Here is a 17,615-nt window from a genome sequence, read left to right as displayed (position 1 = left end):
CAAGATCTTGTTCTACACACATTACATAGATGAGCTTTTCATTTTGTGTGGGAGGGGTCAGCTATGAAGAGTTTACCTCCTACATAAACGACCTGAATGAAAGTACTAGTGTTCTAAGGCTTAACATTGGCGGCTTTGGTAGCAGTATTAACTTTTTGGATATTCACTTAACTTTTGATTATGCTAATGAGGTATTTGTTAGCCAAACTTTTTAGGAAGTCTACATTCATCAATCAGTATTTGCACAGAGACAGTTTGAAACCTATGCATATGAAACGTGGTGTTGTCAAAGGGCAACTCGTACGTTTGAGCAGGCTTACCTCCGAACAGAGTGTTTTTCTGAGTGAATTATCCAAGTTGCACAGTTTTTTTATTGATAGAGATTATGGTGTGCATTGGCTCAAAAAAATAAGAGGAAGAGGTCCTTTTACTAAGAAATACAAAAGCTTGTCCCATTTTGAGGAAAAACTTTTTCATCTGAAGTTGGTGGTCCTACTCCTCTGGAAGTGAATGTAGAGAGCAGGAAGAATTTTGTCTCAAATTTTCCTTTGCTTATTTGTAATAGCATGTGGGTTATTAAGGACTGCATTATCAACAAGTGGAAGCTGCTTATGGGCAATGCAGATTTGGTCAGCATTTTTGGGACTAAGCCTGTTTTCACCTTTAAGAAATCCCAATGCCTTAAGTCCATTTTGGAAAGAAGTACAGCCACCTCCACAATGAAGAAAACTAGTTTATCATATGGCGCTTACAGCTGTGGACATTGTAAACAATGTAGATACATTGTTAAGTCATCTTCCTTAGAGTTCAAATCTTGTTGCTATTTATTTTGGGCCAAACAAAACAAAGATTTGACTGTCGCTCCAACTGTGTTGTCTACACTAACTGTAATTCATGTCCGAGTTTTTAAATTAAACAACAAAAGTGCTTAAAAATTAATCTTTTGTCTGTGGATATTCATCACTGCCACTGGAGTTTGTTTGAGTGTTCAGTTGGTGGTGCAGTGTTTTTATAAGTTTTGTGTCTGCATATCTCTATTAGACCTCTGGTGGAAGCTAAAGTTCAGAGAGATGATGCAAAGCTGGGGGGTGGGGGGGAACAGCAGCTTAGAGCAGGCATAGCCACCCTACGGGATCCAGGACTGTGCACATGCTCGGGATATGCTTCCTCACTGCCTGCCCATCCTGATACAGACAGAAGCACAAAGGAGCTGAAAAAGCCAGATACACTGCAATATGAAGTTCTCATTTCTCAGTTCCCTTGCTCTTCTCCCAAGTGTAGGAAGGGATGCACAATCAGTGACAGACGAGACGTTTTCTGTTCACAGGGGCAGGCCACACCCTGAGAAAGGGCTACACTGGCGTTCCCTCAAGGCGATGGTATGACAGAGAGAAAAGACGCTACAGATGGAAATGAGGGACACTATGTCAGTCTAACCTGGTGAATTACTTCCAAAGTGAAGCTTTTCTCCATGAGAACAGTTTCAAAGATCGATAGAAAGTCTCAAATGCAGCTTTATCAAATACACAACAGGTAAAGTTTCAGCTGATTACGTCTCTTTGATAACCCTATAGAGATATCTCTGAAATAAAAATAAAGTACATTAGCCATCACTGTTACACTGTACTCATTTTATTTTTTCATAAAATGAGAAAGACAAACATCTGATTCAAAACTAATGAACAGCCTACTTACTACATCCAACTAGATGGATGAAAAATCTACTGGGTAGCATAACCTACTACATGATTTTATATGAAGCAGCCTAATAGGATGAGATGCTCATACAGTGTGAAATGAGACTATATAGCCACTGCTTAGAACATCTGAACAGAATGAGACACTTAAGAAATCTGAACCCATAAGCAATAATTATAGAAAAGACAGAAAAATACAATCTACTATCCAAAGTACTAAAAAAGGGAAGAAATAAATTAATCATCTATTAGACTAAACCTGTACAATAAAACATAAACTTAAATGCTGAAATAGACTTGGGTAACTGGTTTTATGACTTACATGGTCAAAGTGTAAATAAATAAATATTCATCATTTTATGCCTGCCGTTTTTTATAAATTATTTACCCTGCCTTTTTAGTGTGTTCTTCCTTTTCTGGTGCTCACTGTACTTTGTCCTTTCTTGCTGTAAAATTACTTCTCATGATCATGTCTACGTACTGTTCACTGTTAATACAATCAACAGCTGGTACAGCACAACACCATATCTGATGTACCTTCTCTATTTGGAATGACATATCTTTTCTATACCACCATTTCTCAAGCTTTATTTCTATCAGTTCTTTTCCTTGTTCATAAAAATTGCTATTTACTCTGCATACATGTGCCATAACCAGGATGAAATAAAGCACATTAATTTAGCAAATGTTTTAACATTGTACTCATAAGAATCACATGGAGATTCTCACCTCCTGCAGACTCTGATGATCGTGGCTCCAGGAATTCAGTATATGGGCTTTAGAGTCACTAATTATGAAATTCACCTAGAAAATGGATAAAAATTAAATGTTTACTGGATTAAAAGTGCTGTTGCTTAACACTGTGAAAAAACTGACTGACAGTCTCATTTAACAGACCATGTAAAGAATTTCACATTTGCACATAACTAACACCTGGAGGACTCCAATATGAATAACTTCTCACTGTCAACACGACAATGAAAACTTTACATGCAAAAATGGTATAAAGAGCACATACTGCATACTGAATTACTGTATAAATCTTTTTTTGTGCAAGAGACAGTATCTACACTTAACACTTCCCCTGCTTGATAAACACATGATTTTACAGACAGAAGCAGCACCTGGCTTATTCACTGAAACCACAGGTTGTCTTTACTGTATTCAGTAAATGGAAGGTGTATAGGCACAGCTCCAACAGCATGAGTGCAAATGACACTGCCATAACAAAAAAAAAAAAAAATCACTTAAATGCTGTTTCGGCTCTACTGAATGGCAATTCCTGTTAAGTATGCATATTTGAACTTGTCACACTCTTCAGTTCTAATTAATGCTAAAAAGTTGTTTCAGGTATTTTACATTTTACTTTAAGTACAGTAAACTCTCGGTTAACCGGCACCCATGGGGATTGGTAGATGCCAGATAAATGTAGATTCTGGTTGCTTGAGAGTTGCTTATTAAAATAGGCGTGACTAATACCATACCATATACTATTTGTTTGGTTTAACTTGTTCTTAAGTTGAGGACACGGAATTTGTTCCTATCTTCCTTTTTAAAACTATAAAACTTTAAACACGTAAGGTATGTTTCTGCAGGGGGGAACAGAACGCACAACACATGAAAATTGCACTGTATTTCTTTGATTTTTTTTTTCTGGTTGCTTGAGAGTTCTGGTTAACTGAGAGTTTACTGTACAACAAAAATAATTTTAAATGATGGTTATCTGGATAGCTTTTCACAAGAGGACACGGAATTTGTTCCTATCTTCCTTTTTAAAACTATAAAACTTTAAACACGTAAGGTATGTTTCTGCAGGGGGGAACAGAACGCACAACACATGAAAATTGCACTGTATTTCTTTGATTTTTTTTTCTGGTTGCTTGAGAGTTCTGGTTAACTGAGAGTTTACTGTACAACAAAAATAATTTTAAATGATGGTTATCTGGATAGCTTTTCACAATTTTAAACACCAACATTCTATACTTATACAGCCATATTAGACTCTATGCTGAAAAGGTAAATAACCTACAAAAGACCAACATCTGATTATACCATGAAATGTGAAGTGCTGCTTGGTTTTCTTTGGTCTTTCATGGTCAGTACATCTATAATATTCTCAAAGTATCAATAATAAAAACATACAAAATGTAATGCTGCTGCTATACTACATGTTTTTTTCATGAATTACCTCATTTACACGATTGCTTCATCTACTGAGAGTTGTCTAAAATGTACTTAGGCACCCATTGTTAACTACACTATAAAAAATTGGAATCGGTAACATTACATTACCAGTGAATTAGGTGGTCAAGTCTAAGAAGACACGTTGAAAGGCAGTCACCCTCTCCAAAAATTCAATTCCCTTTAACAAAGCCAGACCACGTACCACAATCCAGTCTGAATTCATTCACTAAATGATACTCTATAATTAATCTGGTCAAAAAATTTAAAGGATCATTTACCGTTTCCCTACAGAGAATCTTCAAACCAACCCCTCTAAAAAGCATCCCAAATGTATGCTAATTTAACTAATTAACCCAGAGTACCTTCTCATGGCGCCTCTGTGATTAACACCGAGTGCGCCATGAGAAGATAGGAATTCCCCTATGTTAACCCCGACTGCCTTCTCCCAGCGCAGTTAACTTTTTAGTGAAATAGAATCTCCACGGTTGAAAATTAAGTTGAAAAAGTAACTGAACTTTGTCAGGTACCTTTTCAGCTTAATTTTCAGCCTGGAGTTGCAGGATGTTTGTACTGAAGTTTTCGGAGAAAATCGGCTTGCAAATCACTCTCTACTTTCCACTTCATAGCAAGCCGATTTTCTGTTTATTTAATCAAGTAAGCCGTTTGTGTCTAATCCAAGACACCACTAGCTTAACACCTCCACCCCTGACGTAGAAATCCTTTGTTGTTGGCTAATAAATAGGGGATCCAACAGTAAAAATTCCCTTTTCTTGCTTGTGAAACATTTACTGCCGGATCCCTCTATTTATTTTCGCTGGACACTTCACTAAACGGAGTCCTTCCTACAGCCGAAAGACCTACACCAAAGATCTGTCTGTGCTAGTTCCTTCTCCAAACCATTTCACCCAATCCAGAATAAGGTAGGATGGTGGCAGCTTTGCTTCTCGCAATGTGTAATTATTGACGAGGTCGGGTAAATGCTGAAACCATGCATAAAGTTTTTTTTTTTTTTTGCATCAGGGTTACTATTTTTTTTTTTAGATACGGCATCAGCATCCCCACCCCCCTCCACACCGAGTCTGTTGTGGAAGGTTCGCATTGTCAGAAGGAAAGTTTTTAAAGTGTATATTCAAAAAGTGCACTTGCTAGTGGTCACAATGTCAAGCCTCCTGAACATACTAAAAAGCTTTCGTTGTAGTGCACAGCTTTTGAAGGTAATCCGGTTAATTTGAAAATGTTAGCATTGTATTAATATTTGTAAAAGCTCTGTTTTTTCTGTTCTATCCAAGTTTCTATTTGAAAGTAAACTTAAGTCACACCTTCTGGTTACGAGCCTTGTTATGCGTAAACTACAGTGTTTACTGTTGCAGTAGATCGTAATAAAAAGTTATTTTTCAGATTTTGGCAAAGTTGTCATATTATTTTAGCTAGTAAAAAATAGTGTGGGTAACAGCAACAATGAAAATAAATCCAACGCTATACGGTGTCCAAAGCAATGCAGCCGCACAACAGCAATAATACGACAGTAACAAACAGTAATACGATCCATTTCTTTGGACACCGTATAGTGTTGGATTTATTTTTCGATATTCTTTTAGCTGTATGTCGTCCATTTCCACATTGAGTCGGGATGTCACTTCGACCATGCAGCCAACAAGTCTCACCAACTTCAAATACTGCTCCAATTGTCAGGGCCGCTATGTGCTGAACTTCTCCAAGCAGGTAATTTGTAGTCCATATCATGCTGATGGTATGCATTAGCAGGCAGTAGTCATTGTGTGCTTTTGGGCACATTCAGGCAGTTGGGATAGAAATCTTTTTATAGCTAAGTAGTTTGTGTGTGGGGCTGCATTGTTGGTGGATAGCGACTATTAAGGTTTCAAAGCCGAGTCATTTAGCCACCTGTTCATTGTTATTTTTTAAGTTTTCAAGGCTGTTAGACATTGAGGTTTCAATTGTTGGCTGTTTTTTTTTTTGCCTGGTGGGTAGTAGGAGCATTGGTGTTAATAGTGAGTACCAGGATTTTCTTGTTGTGTTTATGGTAATAATTTGTGGATGGTACTGTTTTCTGCATTTAGTAATGCTGGGGTTGAGCTGTTCACTCTAAAGAGAGCTGTTCTTGCTTGTGCAGTGTGTGACGTGCATGCTTGATGCTGGGTACAGTCGATCGAGCATTTTCTATTAAGTTGACAGGTGCTGCACATGCACATAAATGGTAGAGTCGGACATTGTAGATAATAAATAAAAAATAAGAGATGTATCCATTCTGGTCTCCTTTTAAAATGGTAGTAATAACTTGAGACGTTGACGAAATTATACAGTTTTCTGAAGTAAAGTCTATAATTGTTAAGTAAAACTTGCCACCTTTTCTATTAACTTAAAGTTTTAAGAGGGACAGAAAAAAATTTGGTTCAGTATCAGTTCATACGAGCTCTGTAAGGCTTCACTGATATTTATGTTCGATAACTTTTAGGATATAAGATTTAAAACAAATTGTTAAATCCTGACAGTAAGTCATTGAAGTTGCTTGTGGCAGAACCATAATAGGAGATTTTTTAAGGTTAATCAGGGAAACAAAGGCACACTGCATTACACATGCTGATGAAGGTTCACTTCACCAAGCTGTTGCCCAGTTAGTCCACTTCTCTGAAGTACTGTGGCTATGTGCATCCCCCTTCATTCTGCCCCTCCCAAAAATAAGCTGAGACAGTAAATGAATGCTAGTTACCTGGGTTCTTATCCTTTTATACCACCAGACTGGTTTGCCAGGACCTTAAGTAATATGTTAGGTTGCTGGATACCACAAGATTTTATAGGCAGGACAAATAGTTTTGATTCCTTTTTTTTTAATATTGGCACAGAATCTGCATCATCTTCTGTAAATGGCATTTTTAAAAAATACTATGTCCATATTATTAACTCTGTTTTACCATCATCTAATATCAACATCCACTAGTGTTTGACTGTATTTTAATTGAATTTTCTATAAGGTTCATTTATCCTAATATATTAATTATATTTAAAACATTTATAATATTTACAATATTTATTATATTATATCACATTGTTTTATTTATTTTTAATCTATTGTATCATATATTTATTATTATTAATAAGGTATGAATGTTTTTTAAAAACCTTTTTTTAAAAAACCTTTAAAAAAACTTTTAATTATTTAAGTAATTAACCAATGACAGACGTTGTGTAATTTAGGAGATTTTTATTTAACTGTTGTTGTGAGGACAACTCATTCAGTACTCTGAAGATGCCCTTATGTGTTTCATGGTGAAAGCGCTTAGTACTTTTCTTATTTTTATGTACGTTTATGTACGTTTGTTATGCTTTATTGATTTTTCGGTGCATTCTGAATAAATTTATCACAAGTGAACTACCGAGGAGCCTTGGTTGTGTTTTACCAGTTTGTACAGTAGATGTGTTGGTTGCTGTATTGATTTTAGCTATACATAATTACAAATGTGTCTTATGTCTATAGCTGGAATAAACCTTTCTGGTTCCGTTTGTGGAAACCTGTTTAATACTCAATAAGTATTAGTTTGGACATAAATTAATATTTTCAGGCTCTTTCCATTCCCAGTATTGACTCTACATGCTGCCTGCTTTTGTCTACAATAACTGCGATTATCTAGCAGTTGAATGAAAGGGGGGTTTAATTCACTTGCACGTTTATTTGACAGTTACATTGCAATGGTATCATGCAATTTAAGAGTGATGGACCCTTGTACATTTAGTGAACGTAAAAGATGCCGGTTAGTCCAACTGAGCCAAAGACCCATTTTCAGTGGAGACCCAAGGAGAAAAGCTCCAAACATCAAAAAAAACCTACAAAATTCACAATTACATAAGAAAAGCTCCAATTTACCACAAATAACAAATAAATACATAAATAAAAAGCTATAAATGTCAAATGCAGGGAAGCAAGAGGAGAAAGCTAGGAGGGGGTGGTGGTGATGTTTGGGGGCTGAGAGAGTCTGAAGGTGAAGCTGTGTAAGAGAGTATTTTGTTGTCTTATGATAATGTTGCCACTGTTATTGGAGTGTTTTATTCTGTTGATAACCAGCAAATTTTTGTCACTCACTGACCTTTAAAATTCACTAGCTGCTATAAAATGAATGTATTTTCAATAGTCATCTAGGTAAAAGTAACTGCATTTGAGTCTCCCTAAATTGTAATTCTATTACTAATCTATTACTTCTTTGCTAACTTTGTTGTACAATACTGTTTTTTTTTTGCCAACTCTTACGAGTTGTACCTGAAAAGGATCTCTCAACCAGTGCACTTACTTTGTATTGTAGGCCAGCTCACGGAATTAGGTATAAATCCTTATGTCATGTAATATGGTTTAAAGATTATTGTGATTTATTGTAATTATATATGATTTGACATTTGTTAAAGATTGTTGTTCTGTCAATGATAGCCTTTCGGATATAAACATCACCACTAATTGTTGGAATATTATGATAATTATAGCTTCAGGCTTTTGTGCTTCGGTCATCCATTTTTGTTTGTATGCCAAAATGTGATCACTGCTGATTCTTACCAAGGAATTCAATTTATTTGTATTGTAGTCAATGAACAGATAAAATTTTTTAGGGAAAGATATTGGCTCAGCTGTTCCCTGCAAAGTAACTTATGAGAAATACAAGCTTGGTGTTTGGCATGAAATTGCATTACAGGTGCAATTAGATTGCTTAAAGCATGTTTAGTTTTGGTGCATGTATATACCAGTAAATGTTACTGATGAAAGATTTCATTCTGGCACTTGTGCATGCCTCATATTATTTAACAGGTCACTTGGGGGAATGCTTCATTTGGTGGTTCCATATAATAGCAAATGGTACTGAAGGGTCATTTGGTGAAATGTTTCATTTTGGTAATTGTGCATACCTCAATATTTTACTGAAGTGGTTGCTTGGGAGAATGTCTCATGCTGGTGCAGGTGTACACCTGGATATACTACTGAAGAGGTTGCTTGGGGAAATGCTTCATTGTGCATCAGAGATGTGATTGTGTATACATGATCAGACTGCTGAAATGAAGCCAAACTGTATGGGATCAAATGTTTTGAGTTTGCCAATGTCCTTGTTAATGAGGTCCACTATAATCCATAACCCTTTGCTATTATTGTAGGGGTCCCTTGGGTGAATCTTTTATTTTGATGCATGTTCATACCAGGAACTGTTACTGAAGGGTCGTTTGGGGAAATATTTCACTCTGGTAAGGCAATGCTGTTTCTGCAATATAGACAACTTAAGTTCTGTGTTACTATAACCAGAGGCACGGTTGGGTGAGAACATGAATTACTACTTTTTGGATTAATTCATAGACGGACCATCCACATAAGGTTGACATTTTCTCTGTTTATTGCATTTCTGATTATACACTGTAGTTGTCTGAGTAAATTAAAGGTTATCACTTGCTGACTACTACCTGCATGGAGCTATGTTATATTTTGTGAAATTTTCTTGGCTTTTTTAGTAATGTGTGGACTATTTTGTCTATGTTTATTGCATTTCTGATTATACTCAGCAGTTGTCTGAGTAAAGGTTATCACTTGCTGACTACTACCTGCATGAAGCTATGTTATATTTTGTGAAATTTTCTTGGCTTTTTCAGTAATTTGTGGACTTTAGGTGGGATGAAGGGCTCAGTGTCATACTATTTTACTGAATTACTCAAGTCTTTTACATACCAATGATAATGAGTGAATGCCTACTCAACATGTTATGTGAAGCAGTTATCACCTGTGTCTGAGCATGCATTACTTTGTAGGAATGAAAGGCAGGTCATTATCACATTAGCAATACGTCTGTTACAATATAGCCTGACTCATTAGCACTTTTCAGGTAAAATTCTCAGCAGCTTTCACTGATATTCACACAAGTAGAAGTCATTATCACTTTGATGAATGCACAAGCCAGATTGTTTTTTCTCTGCTTGGAGTCATTGCAAGCCACCCCCCCCCCCCCAGTCTTCATCAACTGCCTACCCTCTGAAACCCAGGATTTTTTATTCCTGTACACACACACACACACACACACACACACACACACACACACACACACACACACACACATGATAAAAAGGGTGCAGTTCTCCACAGAAGCCTGAAGAAGCAAGGAGGTGGCATAACTATGGCAGGGACCTCCATTACGTCTTAGTGATGACCGTGCTTATGTATACAGGTCAGAGCAACAGGGTTTACATTAGCTCCTCCCTTCCACTCCTGATGGCCATTGCTGAAATGACACATGTAAATGGAAAAGGCAGAGGTAAAGCAGAGTGCCTCACCATGCTTTTTTCGTGTACATGTGCCTTTTCTGTGCCCCCTTGTCAGTTACCAGCCAAGCCCTTCAGCACCAAGGCCAGTATGGTCCCTCTTCAGTCTTTTCTGCCAACTGCTCTTGTGTTGGTGTATGCATCGTGGGGGGCATACCCAGCCACCATGGATCTTGTGATCCACCTGGATCGCAGTTGGGAACTTGGAGACTCTTCAGCTCAGTCCCATAGTGCTGCTGTCCTAAATAAGCATGGCCTTGGGGTTGCCACTGTGATGCAAAGTTTTCCTCAGGGAAAGGACACATGCAAAAAGACACAGCCTGGGTCAGTCTTGGTCCTTTGACATGTTGCCAGGTGTAGTCAATGTATGTAGGTGAGGATAGTAAATTTATGAAGGTCAGAGCAGCAATTAGTGAGTTACTTCAGTCCCTCATCCCTTAGGTCCATTGCTGAATGGGCACATGTACTGAGAAAAGGCAGAAGTAAGGCAGACTGCTGACACTGAAGGAGGTCGTGAGACAATAGTGGTATCAGCAGTCTGAGTGGGTAGACAGCACAGCTATCAGACAGATGAGATGGTCTTGCCTGCCACTGTCCCATGCCTGTCCTGGGTTCATTAGTGGAGTGGCGGTCCTTACCTTGCTTTTTCTCTTTACATGTACCCATTCAGCAGTTTGTTGGCTACAACAAGAATGTGTATATTTACAATCAAATGTGTCTACATGGTAAAATAACTGCTTCTGAATGCTGTACACATGTACATATATCAGTTTTGTTAGGACTTAGGTTATAGAAATTATGATTTTTTCATATTTTGGTAAATTTGCAAGGGAGCATGTCAGTGTGCCAAGTAATACCTCATTTTGAAGACAGTATTGATAGTTCCAACATGGTAAAAGAATTGCCTGCATGTTATACACATGCAGATATCAAATTTTGTTTCGGACTTGGGTTATGGAAATTATGATTTGTTTTTCATATTTTGGTAAATAACTTTGCAAGGGAGCATCTGAATGTGTCAAGTAATACCTCATTTTGAAGACAGTATTGATGGTTCTAACATGGTAAAAGAATGGTGCCTGTATGTTGTACTCATGTGCAGATACCAAAGTTTGTTTGGAATTAGGTTATGGAAATTATGATTTTTTCATATTTTGGTAGATAACTTTGCAAGGGAGCATCTGAATGTGCTAAGTAATACCTCATTTTGAAGACAGTATTGCTGGTTCCAACATGGTAAAATAGTTGTGCCTGTATGTTGGACACATGTGCAGATATCAAAGTCTGTTTGGAATTAGGTTATGGAAATTATGATTTTTTCATATTTTGGTAAATAACGTTGCAAGGGAGCATGTCAGTTTGCCAAGTAATACCTCATTTTGAAGACAGTGTTACTCCTTACAACATGGTAAAAGAACTGTGTCTGTGCACTCTACACCTGTACAGATATCACAGTTTGTTTAGTCTTGTACGATTATGAAAATTATACATTTACAATACTTTACATTATTATGCCCATATCTTTGCAAGGGAGCATGGTGATCACGCAAATGATGCATCATTTTGAAGCTGACATTCAGAAGCACAACTTCTACACTGATATATAGGCTCTGTCTATTACAGGTGATGAGATATTATGCTTTGTTTATTTATCAGTTATGAAAAATAATATATTAATCATATTTCTGTGAATATCTCAAGAAAGGAACATCACACAGTAATGGTTAAGGTATCATTTTAAAGCTGACATTCATACTAACAAAATACATTCAAATTGTATGGGTCTGCATCGTACATTGACCAAGATATTATGCTTTGTTTTTCCAAAAAGGTACAAAATATGCACAATATCAGCATTCCTTGCCAAATATTTAATAATAACTTTGATATACACTATCACCATTTACACTGTTGGAAAGGTCAGTGTCTGCTGAACAACTTTCGCGTTTACATGTTTAGTCTAGCTCTTACAGTTAAAGAGTTATGAACATTTGTTTTCTGTATGGTATTACAAATAGATTTTCTGAAAATGAGCTCAGGCTGCACTGTTGTTCCTATGGTGGAATTAAGCAGGCAGCTTTTCCTGAGCTGCTCCGGAGTGAATGAGTTAACACCTCTTGAATTCAAAACCATTATATTTTTCCCAATAATGCTGTACACCCATATCCTAATTCCTTTACCAATCTATTTTCTTTATTAAAAATTGTAAAAATGAAGGGTGTAGTAGAAAAGCAAGCCAAGACTTACACACAAAAAGCCAGCTATGGTCTGGTGTACGGCAATAAAGGAAAACGCAGTTCCACAGTTGATAACTTTATTGTAGAATAAGCACGACTAAAAACACCACAAAAACACGGTCATCCAAAAATTAAAATCACTCCAACTGATGTTAAGCACTTTCATCTGCCAATTGCAGACTTCATCAGAACACAATTTGGTGACACAGTCTGAAAGATTTAAACTAGTTTTGGCGCCAAACCCATACTAACTTCTTAAAGTCACAACACTCTCTTAACTGCGGTCATTTCCTGAGTGCTCAATTACGAAACTTCATAAAATAAACTGGCATTCTGTACATAAAATACTCTCTACTAAATAAATATAATACATATTAATAATTGGTACTGTAATAAATATTTTTTTTCCTTTCCATTTATTACAGTACCAATTATTAATATGCATTATATTTATTTAGTCGAGAGTATTTTATGTACATAATGCCAGTTTATTTTATGAAGTTTCGTAATTGAGCACTCAGGAAATGACCGCAGTTAAGAGAGTGTTGTGACTTTAAGAAGTTAGTATGGGTTTGGCGCCAAAACTAGTTTAAATCTTTCAGACTGTGTCACCAAATTGTGTTCTGATGAAGTCTGCAATTGGCAGATGAAAGCGCTTAACATCAGTTGGAGTGATTTTAATTTTTGGATGACCGTGTTTTTGTGGTGTTTTTAGTCGTGCTTATTCTACAATAAAGTTATCAACTGTGGAGCTGCGTTTGCCTTTATTGCCGTACACCAGACCATAGCCGGCTTTTTGTGTGTAAAAATGAAGGGTGGTATTCACAGTACTACACTTCTCAAACATGTAAAGGGAATCTACGTACAGCACCATTGTGCTTTTATTTAAATAAGTAATGTGAAAGCAAAATACACTGGTTTTAGGAGTTCTCATCCTTCCAATAAAATGCTCTGTACAATCCTCCTCATCTGAATCAGTGTAAACTTGATATGAAAAGAGCTTAGTTAAGAGCAGAAATGTCTCCACTGTCGTGATCATGTTTCACATCTACATAAATTCACAACTGTCGATGTCTATGTTCAGCAGGAGGCAGTAAGTGTGGACCTGTGTGAATCTGTCTCGAGAACTTTCCATGAGATTTTGTAATAGTTATGGCTCTGGCAAGTAACTTATCAAAACTTTATAATGACTTAAATTCATTCTGAATGTGCCCACATACAGTGGATATAAAAAGTGTACACACCCCTGATAAAATGCCAGGTTTTTGTGATATAAACAAAATGAGACCACAATAAATCATTTCAAAACCTTTCCCACCTTTAATGTGACTTATAACCTGTACAATTCAATTGAAAAACAAATCTGTTAGGGGAAAAAAATATAAAAAAAATATTAAAAAAAAACATACAATAAGCTGGTTACATAAGTGTGCACACTCTTATACTAATACTTTGTTGAAGTACCTTTTGATTTAATTTTATATATATATATATATATATATATATATATATATATATATACACACACACACACAAGTCGCGGTGGTGGTGCTGCGGTAGCATTGCCGCCTCACAGTAAGATGCTGTCCGGTTCGACTCTCAGTTAGAGTGTCTTCTGCGTGGAGACATGCATGAATGGGCGTACCTTCATTGAAGGTTGTGCGTCAGGGCTGGCAACTCGGCACGTAAAAATCAACTGCCAATCATTAGTGGACCGGAGTTCCACTGTGGCGACCCCTAACCGGGAAAAGCCGAAAGACACAACAACATATATACATATACATATATATATATATATATATATATATATATATATATATATATATACACACACACACACACACACACACACACACACACAAGGGATGTTGGAGAACATAAAGGGATAGTGTGTAGGAGAGAGGGTAATACAAGAATTAAGGAATTTTTTTCACATAAACATACAAGGCAAGAACAGTGTGTTAACTTAACCACACAACATACAGACAAGACATAAAGACTGCAAACAAGGACAAGGCAGACGGGAAAAAAGGCACTTGTTATCAGTATCATCCCATTCCAGACAGCCTCAAATATTCTCCAGCCCTGATGGTCCTGGGTGGGATTCCCCAATGCTGCGGGGGGGTTGAGGCCCCTGATATAACAGCAGTTGAAGCTGATTGTGACAGAGTATTTCACCAGCTGGAGCATTTATACAGGCCCTTCTCAACTGCAGCCTCTACCAGGCCATGAAACTTAGGATTCTAGGATGCCAAGTGGTGGGATGTCCTCGGGGGTACAGCCAGTGCTCCCACCCTGGGTGGCAACAGGGTAATGTAGATCTTTTCTGCAAGTCCAGTAGTGCCTGGGGCACCATTAACACAGCAAACCCAGGTGCAGACAACAAACTAAGAAAGAAGCAAAATAAATATATATATATATATATATATATATATATATATATATATATACACACACACACATACATACATACACACATATATATACACATAGAGAGAGAGAGATATGGAGACGACAAAATTACTCATAAAAGTGCTAAACAACAAATGCCTTTATTTCAATGAGATAAATATCAAAGCAGTATTTTTTTTTTTTTTATTACGGAATGTTAGACTGTCAGTAACTAAATATATCTTGCAATTAATAGTACAGTAAATAGTGAAAAGCATTGCTGCAGGTTCAGGTCTTTCAGCACTTTGACAGTATTATCTTTGTTATAGTGCATTTTCTTTACCATGACTTAATGTTGTTGTTTGTCTTTTGGCTTTTTCCCGGTAAGGGGTCACCACAGCAGAACTCCAGTCCGCTAATGATTGGCAGTAGATTTTTACGAAACGCAGAGGAGCCAGCCCGACGCCCAACCTTCAACGAAGGCACGCCCATTTACACACGCATGTCTTTCGAACGCTACCCAAAAGCGGGGAGGACATGCAGACTCCACACAGAAGGCACTCCCAAGCCACGCCGAGAATCGAACGGGAGAACCGCTTGCTGTGAGGTAACAATGCTACCGCCGTACCACCGAGGCATTTTTTACCATGACTTAATAGCTATAATAATTTCTGTAATGAAATTCCATAACCCTCACTGAATGTATTTACTGACCATTTATTACATCTGTTAAGTATAACAGCCTGACAAGATGAAATCAATTATTAATTGTTCATTTTATTTTATTTTTATTTCATTTGTTTTTTTTTTTAATTCCCTTATTGATGTTAAATGATACTTATGGGACTGGAGATGAGACTCTCTGCCGATGCATCTTGCGGTCGTACTCAACCTCTTCTAGGACTTTTACAATATGAGGAAAACCCTGAACCTGACTGTGAGTGTGTATGGGGGGGGGGGGAGGGGTTTGCTCAGACCTCTCAACTGTCTCTGCTTTGCAGAAACATTCCTATTTTCAGTCCTGATTTATCCCTGCACGAGATGTACCCACTTTTGGAGGCATGTCCTTGTTTTCAGACTTTAGCCAGTCACACAATTTTCTGAATTCCTCCTCATCCCATGTGATTTTTGAAACTATCTAGCAGACAAAAAAATTACACAGCGTGACCAATTTACTAGTGGCACCAATAATTTACAGAAAGAAGACATGCATCTTACATCTCCCTTTTAAAGAAGCAAAAATAAATGACTTTACATGGTATAATTCTACAATACACTTCACTGAAGTCTACAGATTTTACAGTCTCTTTGATAATGTGCTTAAATTTTTCATCATTTTGTCACTGTTTTTCAGTGTGTGTTGATGAGGAATATCCTACATTCCTACTAGAAGTGGGAAGAGGCACGAGCTATTTGGTATTGAAATTTTATGCCAATTAAATGTAAAGATTTTTGGCTGGATGTATGAACTTTTCAAGGTCCTTTGTACGTGCTTTCAATGCCTGCAATTTGAGAGGTAAGAGGATACTTCAAATGCTGCAATATTTATTATTTCTACAAAGTTTCCCTATAGAATTAGAAGTTATGTACCTACCATAACGTTCCATGTTAGTTGTCTTCTTCTCGCCTTCTTTCTTGCTGGATGGGTTCGGAGCCGATCGTCGGCTCCGACTCGGCCACTCTAAAAGCTCGAGGAGCTAGTTCCACCGGCTGGAGGCTCCACTATATCCCACAATGCTAGGCGGTAACTCCTCAGATCTCGTTTGAAAGCTAGGCCCAGCAAGGAAATTCTATAAAAGGAAGAAAAACAAACTCCTCTAGGTCTGTCCAGGCTAGGGGGAAGGAGGGTGGGATGCAATAAAGAAGGTGAGAAGAAGACAACTAACATGGAACGTTATGGTAGGTACATAACTTCTAAATGTTAAGTTGTCTATCTCGCCTTCATTCTTGCTGGATGGGACCGTGTCCCTAGCACCTTGTCCCGGGTGGCCTATCGGAACAGACTCTTGAGTACAGTGGAACCAAAGTTGGCTCGGTCCCTAGAGGCCAAGTCCAACTTATAATGAGAAATGAAGGTATGGGGAGAAGCCCAAGTAGCTGCAGAACAAATCGAATCAATAGGCAGCCTATCTTGGAAAGCTATAGAAGTGGCTAAAGCTCTAGTTGAATGAGCCCTGGGTTTGGATGGCAACTGTTGATGTCTGATCTCATACACATGGGTAATCAACGAAGTAAGCCATCTAGAGAGAGATACTTTAGAAACTGGAAGGCCCATTCTACCTTCTGCATAAGAAACAAACAGTTGATCAGACTTCCTGAATTGTTTGGTCCTGTCTAAATAGTACCTAAGTTGGCGATGAACGTCTAAGCAATGTAATTTTTGTTCTGACCTGTTCGAATAATTAGGGAAGAACACAGGAAGATCAATGGTTTGATTCAAATTTGCCAGTGAAGCTACCTTAGGCAAAAAGGACGGGTTAGTACGTAAGGACACCCTATCCTTACGAAACAAAAGATAAGGGGGTCGACTACACAGAGCATGGAGTTCAGAGACTCTTCTAGCTGAAGTGATAGCTACTAAAAAGAGTGTTTTCCAAGATAGTAACTTCATTGAACATGAAGCCGCAGGTTCAAAGGGGGGAAGAATTAAGGATGCTAGAGCCAAGTTGAGATCCCATTGAGGGGGAGGATCCCTGATAGGTGGTTTGAGGAGAAAAACTCCCTTTAAAAAGGCTTTGCAGAATTTGTGAGATATAATGGAGGACTCTGAGACTCCAACATGAAAGTTTGATATTGCTGCCAATTGAAC

The 17,615-nt window shown here is 37.5% G+C and overlaps 1 protein-coding gene across 2 annotated transcripts in view; it reads right to left on the bottom strand.

The window, feature by feature from the left end:
• INTS13 (integrator complex subunit 13) overlaps positions 1–17,615 on the bottom strand; it is a 629,493-nt gene that overhangs the window by 516,215 nt on the left and 95,663 nt on the right. For both annotated transcript variants that reach the window (XM_044087655.1, XM_044087656.1), the window contains exon 3: positions 2,427–2,501. In XM_044087655.1, the coding sequence (XP_043943590.1) occupies positions 2,427–2,501 (75 nt within the window). The remainder of the gene's footprint in view (positions 1–2,426; positions 2,502–17,615) is intronic.

The sequence above is a fragment of the Protopterus annectens genome, chromosome 11.part0, assembly GCF_019279795.1.
Source record: "Protopterus annectens isolate FY-2018-M chromosome 11.part0, PAN1.0, whole genome shotgun sequence".
Classification (NCBI taxonomy): Eukaryota; Metazoa; Chordata; order Ceratodontiformes; family Protopteridae; genus Protopterus; species Protopterus annectens.
Note: the sequence above shows the minus strand (reverse complement) of the source record. Positions and strands in the feature narration are given on the sequence as shown.